Genomic DNA, 9,689 nt, shown 5'->3' on the forward strand with positions numbered 1-9,689 from the left:
ATTATTCAAAGGTTTATTTCTGAAGAATGAATATCTGAATCCACCGATGATCTTGAGACCACCGATGATCTTGAGGACCATTGACTTTTGAATAATTTAAGCATGCCTGTAAATAGACAACTTTTTGCTCCCATCTTTTTAGTTTTTACAACAAATAAAATGAGTAAATATATATAACCCCATTAGAGAAATGGAGAAAGAGCGATGCATAACATTATTACTAGAACATAATATAGCGATGCATAACATTATTACTAGAACATAATATTTTATTTGTATTCTTCAAATCAGAAAATGGGTATAAGATGGCTTTAGATTATTGATAAAAGCAAAGAAGAAAAGAAGAGAGCGAATTTGATTATGTGCCTTAGATACAATGCCCTTGCCAAGATGGTGCAGCAAAAAATCTTCAGTCTTCGTATTCAGTCTCCTCATCATCATCTTCGTTAGTTTGGCCATATCTATATCCATCCTCGACATTGTCACGGTCTTCCTCGGTTTCTTCACTATCTTCTTCCTCGAAAGTTTCTTCTTTAATAGGCCATGATTTTCTCACAACGCTCAATGATGCAGGAGATGCACTTGAACCTTTGTGCTGTGTGATCTTTGAAGGAGGCATCTTCAAGTTCGGTTTTGCCCTGCTTTGTTTCTGGCTTTTGCTGCCCCCACGCTTTCCAGTATAGACATCTTGATCACTTGCTTCATCCATATCATTATCAGCATTATGTGCAGCATTCTCAGCATTCTCATCCGATGCATGGCCAGGATGCTCTCTCTTTAAATGGAGTTTAAGCTTGTATTCATGTATGTAAGCCTTTTCACACCCTTCATAAGGACAGGCGTAAGGGCGGTCAGATGATGCAGAGCCATAAACCGCTGCAGAACTTTTGGGAGTTTTCGTAATCCTCTCAGGAGGTGTAGAATATTTTGGGACATCCACTGCCCCATTCTGCCAAATAAAGGTGTAACTAAGAATCAGATGTAACAGCTCAGATAAAACAATCTTCACTGGTGCTCTTCATATTCACTGACATTGTATATAAGAGAATTCAGAGTAAAACACAAACTGAACTGGCCTAAAACTAACTCGATCTGTGAATCACATTCATGATGAGTCAATTCAAGACCAGATTTATAGTGAAGGCAATCCAGCACCAGTGTACAGGACATTATTCATAGTTTCGAGAAATGACAGTACATATATGTTGTACTGTGTTTTAGAGATTCCGCCTACTTTTTTAAATGTAGAAATTTTTATATACTCTATTTACCATGTGAATGTCTTTCGGAAGAAATCAATGTTCAATGAATTTAGTCCTACTAAAAGTTCTATATTCTACCATGGTTAAACAAACATTTAGGATATCTACAGGAAAGATATTGGCAAAAACTTCTACTGACAAATGATTGATATTTTCTAAGTTGTTCCAATCAAGATGCTAATTAAACTTCAATAACTAAATATGAATTATGAAAGAATTATATGATTTTCAAGGAAAAAAATTAACTTATAATGCAACAAAATAATTCAAAACAGAAAATTACAAACCAAAAAAAAAGAGAATCTAACAGGTTGAGAATAGTACTGACCTTTTCATGGTGAGATGAAATGTGATTCTTTAACTTGTATTCATGAGCATATCTCTTTCCACAATCTGGGTATGGGCAGATATGATAATTTTCTTGCGAATGTGTTTTCATGTGTGACCTCAGGTTAAAATCCAAGGAGAACGCCTGCAGTTCCACATTTTAGTTAGTTACAACACATGGTAAGCACGTAAACAGGCACACCCACACGCACAAACATTGAAAAGATCATCTGAAGCAAAAGCAGCACGTCAAGGTAATCTAAGTGTTAGGAATGATACATAAAAATGCAAAACAAAACCATGGATCTTGTATACATAATTGACTAAAATCACCATCTGATTAGCCAACTAGATTCTCACTGTTCATTCTCAATCAAATACATTATGGTCCCTTTTAACCTTAATGATCCCTCTCAATTCAATACACGAATTATTTTTTTTTTTGCATTTGCATTTGCATTTGCAACAAGAATTTATAACAGAATATTACTAAAGAAGGTCAACACTGAGAACAATTTTTAAAATTCCAAGACCAAAATGTGAACAAGCTTTGAATAATCTTTTGCCCAAACACAGAACAGAGTGAAAATCATGTATATGATAACGTCGCAGGCCCATAAAAAGCATCAATTTTCATATCTTCTGGGAAATAATATATTCTAATATTACAGAGCCAAGAGAAAATAAAAACAGCCTTAGGAGAAATACAACAAAAATAGTCAGAATTGGTTAGACTGATCACCTTACCACAACCTTCATGAGGGCATACAAAGTCTCTTTCTCCAGTATGAATGAGAAAGTGTCTTTTCAACTTTGAACTATCCAAAAATTTCTGCAGTATAATTAAAAACCTACTTCAGACACTTTTATATAAGGCCTTAAAGAAGGTTATTAATAAATAAAATTCACGAAGAGGAGCAACATGAGTGAAATGATGAAAAATGAGGCTCAACATTTAACATAACATTAAAAAAGATTACATATTGCAATGAGTAAAAACAGAGTGCAAATCAATCAGGCTCAATTGCAATCAAATCCACACCAACAGAATCACCACAACAGCACTTTCTTTTCTGGATTTGCAAAATTTAGTTCCATTTCTTAATGCAAACTGTTGTTGTGTTAATGAAAATTCTCTAAATGTTTACACCTTACAGAAGTCCACAGATTTCTCACTGATAAATATAAACATTGACCACAAAAGTTATTTACTTCGCAATTTGATAAATTAACTACTTAACACAACCTGCCAACCTTCTAAAGAACTTTATATTTTACACAACCTGTCAACTGTATAAAGAACGTTTTATTTTTGACCGATAAAAGAAAAATTACTAAAAGTCAAAAGATGACCTCAACTAACAAATTTACCATATTTACAAAACACATAACTAAAAAAGGACATTGCACCAAGTGCTTATATTGGTACAGGAAAATAGGACTAAATTGATAATTGTTTAAACTTGGATTGACTACCAGAAGCCTTTCATTTTCTGAAAAAGCAAATAGTTGCAACATGGCCACTATTTTGGTTCAATGCAATCCAAATCAGGAGAACCTAATTTCTTGACTATGGACTAGGAAGGCTAACTTATGAAAACAGAATAAAGGGGATAACATAAGGCAGCCAGGTCTCCTAGAGGTAATCTAAAGAAATGCTTATACCAAGTTGCTAATTTGAAGTAGGGAGAATCTTCATGTTCAATAGCTAGTGCTACTTCCAAAGTTTTGTGATAGACCTCCTATTAATAAAGTCTACCAACTGAAGGGGCATCTAGGACAAAAGGGTGCTGGGAGTGTGAGTGAGCACTAAAAGAGTGAATGTGCTAGTGGGAGTTTGTAATGGAATATTCACGTGACAGGATTTAAAGTTTGTTTAGAGGGGGATATTTCAGTAGAGTAAGTAGTATATAAAGAGAAGTTTAGTCTTGGGGAAAGGGTTACGTATATTTCTTCAAGGATTGTCAAGGGAGGTCCCTAGCTCCTGGAATTGCTGGGAATTATCTGTTCTTGTGTTACTTTGCTGTTGATTCTATTTTTGTCATTCAATTCTCTTCTTTAATACAGTATTGATTACTATCAGATTGTGTTTTCCATTGTTATCTGTATTTTGGGTTGTTTGTTGGCTGGATTTGGTTCAATTTGACAGGGGTTCCCATCATTTTTCAACAGATACTTGAAACCAAAGTAATTAAACTCGCACCTGATTGCTTCAAACCATCAGATTAGGTTTGTCCAATCCTAATTTTTCAGAGTAGAGTAGTAGTAATCAAATCACACCAAACAGACAAATTAAAAGATAAGAGAGATGTCCAGCACATCACACATTTATTAAATATAGCATTTCATGTTTTTAAGTAATGTATGTCTCTTCAAGTCTAGATTTTTGAGAGTTTCATGATTGATAGCGTGTCAATGTCACTCATATCTGTAACCGTGGATCACAACTTAACTAAAATGTAATTCTTAATATTTACAACAGTCTTAAAAATATATCCTAAAAGCAACAATTAAACGAAGGAACAATTTTAGAAGTTTTACCTTTCCACATCCCTCATAATGACAAACATATTGTCTCTCTCCATGGATGTGCGAATGCTTTCTCAATGCCCCAGCATCAATGAAGGTCTTCCCGCAGCCTTCATAGCTGCAAAGGAATAGAACTTCAGTAGTAGGTTCTGGTTCCGGCTCTGGGGCGTCTGGCTCCTTTGCCTTCTCTTTCAAGGCTCTCAAAGTGTTCTCTAAACACAAGGAGAAAGGGGGGAAATTACAAAAATCAAATAACAAATCTATAGGAGAAGAACTGTCAGAAAAGACCCTCTATAAATTCACCATCTTACACCCCTCCTGAATGCCACCACAAAATCTCATGACAAATAAGAAAACTCAATGCCTAATCACAGAATGATTAGTCCAAACTAATTCAACAACTGAAACAGGTCAGATGGAGCATAATTCTCAAACAAAAGAACAAAAAGCAAGTGAAAATCTAGAACCTAGAAAAGCAAATGAAAGTAATAGGAAGTACATAGGAAGTGGTCACAAAAGAATTGAGCAAACCATCCTATTGACAAGCTACTAAACCTGATGCTAGAGCCATACTATAGTTTGAGAGAACAAGATTACCAGGAAGCCAATTACTACAAAGAAGTTTAACATTGGTACTCATAAACAAAAAACTTTACCTTAAAAACAATACTGGTTGCAGAGCTGCATAGCATCAAAAGAAGAGAGCAGTAAAGAAAAAACATGAACAGAAAAACACTCTTCAACTATGGAAAACGGTAATAAAGTGTTAAACAAGAATAGAAACACACTTTTTGGTCCAGTAAAACAAGTTACACGATTTTTATGGAATCTTCGAATAAATCAATATTCTTGTCTCCATTCATGAATTTTACCTAATTCAAAATGAACAAACATGATTCTCAAAAAATTTCAGTCCACAGAACATTCTAAGCATAAAAATAACAAATCTTAATATCTAAGACTTCAAGTTGGATTGCCAACCAAGAATCCGCAAGCACAAGTTCTATTTACATCTCAGTTTGCAAAACACAAAATCTCATACTTTTGCATATATACATAAGAATCGTTTACATTTCAACTGCGAGCATCAAAAAAGAATCAAAGCAGGTGTAATCGCTTACCATTTACCCATCTATAAAGCTGGCACTTCCCACCAGTGGCAACAACATCTTGGGGTACCCTACAAAGTCAATATTTTTTGAAATATTAAAACAAAAACAAAGACATGGTAAATTTTAAATGGGCAATTTTTGTGCAAATAATTACAGGTGAAATGGTTAAATTCAGCATTAATTCAATATGTTTCAAAACTAAGAATGAAACCCAGATACAAAAAGTTAAAATTTGCAAGAACAAAACAGATGGACAACGGCTAAATTCACCAAAAATTCAATATTTTTTATAAAAATCAATCAAAAACATTCCCACAGAAACCCTATGTAACACTAAAAGGGCTTTAAACATGCAGCAATAGTAAATGGAAACAAAATTCGCCAGAATAAAAAGATGGGAAGTGGCTAAATTCACCCTAAATTCAATATTTTTCATGAAATCAAACCAAAAATATTCCTTTAAAGTAATGCAACACTTAAAAGGGTCATAAAAATACAACAATAGCTGAATAAAACCCAGATACAAAAAGCCAAAGTTTACCTGTACAAAGAGATGGACAGTGGCTAAAATTCACCCTAAATTCAATCTTTTTGATAAAATCGAACCAAAAACATCCCTTTAAAGTAATGCAACACTGAAAGGATAATAAAAAAATCCAACAATTTCTAAGGAAACCCAGAAACAAAAGGTATAAAACAGACGGTCCAGGGTGAAACTTACCATTCTTTATACCATTTAACAGCGGGAGCTTTGGATTTGAGAATGGGGCGTCGTTCGAAGAAACTGTGAGTGTATTGAGTGTCCATTGCTCTGCAATTTTATTAGTTTCTTGTTTTATTGTTTTATTGGATTGAAGAAGAAGAGACTTTTAGAGTAGGGTTTGGAATTAAGGTTTGAAGAAAGAGAGAAATTGGGAAAGAGAAGGAAAAAGCTTAGAAAGTTTGAAGTGAAACTGTCCAAGTTATTGGAGAAGCTGTTCAACTCTTTCGTGACGATTCGGTATTATTTTTACGAATATAAGTAAAAAGAGTTACAAGTTAATATGTTCAGATATAATAACAAAACCTTTTATTTTTTATTTTTTATTTTTTTTAAGGTTTTCAAATCCAATAATACTATATGTGCTAACTATTTATACTAATGCAAGTACTAGTATTAAAATTTTAAAATTCTCTCTAAAAAAACAATTCAAATTTTTAATATTAGTACTTAAAGTAGTACAAAATAGTTAGTACATATAGTATTATTGTAAGAACAAAAATCTCTCTCAAGTTTCCAAAGTAACAGAAATTCTCTAACTATTAATATTTAGGTGTTAAAATAAAGGATAAGAAAATAATTTAGTAATATTTATCGATTGATAGCAATATAAATTTTAGTGATCGTTGATATTATTTGAAAGGGTAATGCTATGTGCACTAATCATTTGTACTAATCTAAGTACTAACATTGAAAATTTGAAATTTTTCTAAAAAAACAATTCAAATTTTCAATGTTATTACTTAGATTAGTACAAAATGGTTAGAAGTTAGTGGGGATAGCTTTTAAAAATCATATTATTTCTAAATCTAATTTTACATTGTAAAATTACAAATATACTCTTACATGATTATTTGAATTACAAAATGAACTTAAATCAACATTTGAGTTATTAAATAATTAATTTTATAATTTAAAAAATATTGGAACAAAAGTGGTTGCTTACACCACTGCGGTCAGTTGTTGGTCAACAGCAATCAACACCGATAAAAGGAGACATATTGACAGTTGTCGATCCTATCGGGTTCGATTGACGCTGATCCAAAAGAATCCAATTGAATCATCGGATTCCAACACTTCATTTAGTCGCATGAGCTATAGAATCGCCGAATTTCTGTAGATCAATGCCAATCGGTCTCGGTAGCACTAACAGTGGCGTCAAATCATTTTTTTTATTTTTTAAAATTATTAATATAACTTATTATAATATTTATTAAATACTTATCAAATACAAATTTAAAATTAGAAAAATATTTTAAGTGTAACGCCCCACTTGAGGTACGTTGTTATTGTTTCCTCTTTCGCCCTTAATCGAGTTGGTTTTTGTTATTATTGTTTGTTTGAGTGTTTTGTTGAATGTTGCCCTGAAATTGGTTGAAAATAGAAGAATCTTAGTGAACCATGCTTCGCCGGGGCGAAGAAGAATCTTCGCCGCGGCGAAGATGTGTTGAAACCAAGGGTGAAACTCTCTGGACAGTTTCGCCGCGGCGACAAAGGTTTCTTCGCCGCGGCGACAGGCTGAATAAAATGTTGATTGAGTTTTGGTTATTTTCTTCCCTAAGGGCATTTTGACCATTCTACCCCTAATTAGCAGGAAAAGTGGGGAGTTAATTGTAAGGAATTTTCATGGAGAATATGTTGAAATAGGGGTGAGTTTGTAATGAATCAAAGGATATAGATGGAATTCCCAAAGAAGAGTAAGGGCAAAATGGGAATGATTGTGTTTATATTTCATTAAAAGGAATTAGAATCAAAGAAACCCCTCATTTCTTCTTCTCAAACGCAACTCTCCATCTTCACTCCTCTCAACTTCTCTTTTCTTTTGATCAAGGATTTCCAAGGGGTTTTTGNTGTGACGAAAATTTTTGTCCCTAAATTTTAAATTTCTTGTAGTGATTTCACATAGTCGAATGTGATGTATTAAAAATTCAAGGGATATTGTTTTTTAATTTTTAGAAGTTATATGAATAATGCCTCCTTATTATGTTAACAAGATCATCAGACTAATTTTATTGCTAAAATATTGATACATATAATCACATATTCTATATTACTAAAATAATATTATGTTTTGTTCATTGTTCATTGTGATTATTGATTCTATATTGTATAACAGAAATACGTCGACAACTTTGAAGTATGATATACTCAATATAATGTAATTTATGAAATAATTGAAGTCCCTACTGTTAAATTATAGGGGTTAAAACTGCTATTGTCAGAAAGATAAATTTTTTCAGATTTCATTCAATTTTGTACTTAAATAGTTTAACCACATTACATGTTTATGCTTTAAATAATTCATATATATAAATAATTCATATATATTTAATAATTTAAATGATGTGACACTCATTTCAAACATCATAAAGATCTCATTTGCTACATGTAGATGGTAAAAATCTATGGTTACGGAACATACTGATCCTGTGAGGTTGAGGTCACTAGCAATTTGCTGGACCTGCACACACAAAGAAGTAAGCACAAAGCTCACGGGGAACACTGGTGTGGTGTCTATCATAGGCACTCTAAAGCTCAAGGTTGAAAAGATAATTTAGTGAGGGCTAAAAGGAGGAAAAGTAACCAAAGTTTGGTCGAAGTCTAGAACTACAACGAAGGTGACGATGGTTCTTGGGATCAAGAACTTTAGGAGCAAGTAGTGGTATTGAATATTGAATTCATAATGAGAGGCATGACCTCTGTTTATACAGTGAGCCTAGGAGCTTGAATTTTAGTAGAACTCTGAGTTCATAATGGTAGAGTTTGAATCAGTAGGAAAGTCCTGATATACTTGCCTTTGTAGGAGTAAGAGTCCTAATTCATGTAAGATTCAAAATCTTAGATGAATTAGGATATGAATAGAAATATGGGTTCTTTGGAGCGGCCATGGGCCGATAGGCTTGAGCCCAAGTGGGCTAATGATGAGACCCAATTTGGGGCAAGGCCTTAGTAATTGGATGACTTGGATGATTCAACTCGTGAGTAGCCTAGTTGGTACAATGGGCTAACTCATGGTATGGGTCTTAGCGTAGATCCAACCGAAATTGGGCCATGGCACTGGGCCATGTAGTAGATGTTTTGTGTTTGGGTTTGGTAAGGTGCATTGCGATTTTTGGCCCATATAGTTTGTCCCCCACTCTCTAATCTAAGAGATACTTGACTCAGAGAGTAGTCCAGTCCAAGCGAAGATGTTAAAATAAGCAAAGGCAATAAGATGAATGAAGGTTTTAGGCTAAGTGAAGGTGTACTAGGTTGAATGAAGATGCTTTAGGCCAAGTGAGGGCATCATGTCGAATGAAGATGTTAGGCCGAGTGAAGGTACTTTAGGTCAAGTGAAGGGGTACTTGGCCGAATGAGGATGCTTTAGGCTGAGTGAGACTTACACTACCGAATGAAGGTGTTGGTCCGAGTGAAGGTACTTTAGGCTAAATGAAGGTGTACTTGGTTGAATGAGGATGCTTTAGGCTGAGTGAGACTTACACGACCGAATGAAGGTGTTGGTCTAAGTAAGACTCACGTGACCGAATGAAGGTGTTGGGCTAAGTGAAAGTGTTAGACTGAGTCACACAATGCTCATTAGTGTGGTGCCCAATAGTTCATTCGACTTGCTAGAGTAGGTGCACTAGAGCCAATGATTTAGTTCTTGTAAACTCATTTCAAATTAATGAATAAAAGGCATCGCTTATTTATTAGCATATA

At 34.0% G+C, this 9,689-nt stretch overlaps 1 protein-coding gene across 2 annotated transcripts; it reads right to left on the minus strand.

Moving 5' to 3' along the window:
* Positions 1-223: 223 nt before the first annotated feature.
* LOC116105372 (zinc finger transcription factor YY1-like) lies at positions 224-6,226 on the minus strand. 2 transcript variants are annotated; one of them, XM_031391805.1, is made up of 6 exons: positions 5,952-6,226; positions 5,240-5,298; positions 4,131-4,330; positions 2,332-2,421; positions 1,591-1,734; positions 226-949 (listed from the first exon to the last, which is right to left on the minus strand). In XM_031391805.1, the coding sequence occupies exons 1-6, from the start codon at positions 6,035-6,037 to the stop codon at positions 410-412; spliced, it is 1,119 nt and encodes a 372-aa protein (XP_031247665.1). In that variant the 5' UTR covers positions 6,038-6,226; the 3' UTR covers positions 226-409. The 2 variants fall into 2 exon arrangements, with proteins under 2 accessions (XP_031247670.1, XP_031247665.1); XM_031391810.1 differs by lacking the exon at positions 2,332-2,421 and having other exon boundaries at positions 224-949.
* Positions 6,227-9,689: the final 3,463 nt, after the last annotated feature.

This window comes from Pistacia vera, unplaced genomic scaffold (genome assembly GCF_008641045.1).
Source record: "Pistacia vera cultivar Batoury unplaced genomic scaffold, PisVer_v2 Contig1163, whole genome shotgun sequence".
Lineage (NCBI taxonomy): Eukaryota > Viridiplantae > Streptophyta > Magnoliopsida > Sapindales > Anacardiaceae > Pistacia > Pistacia vera.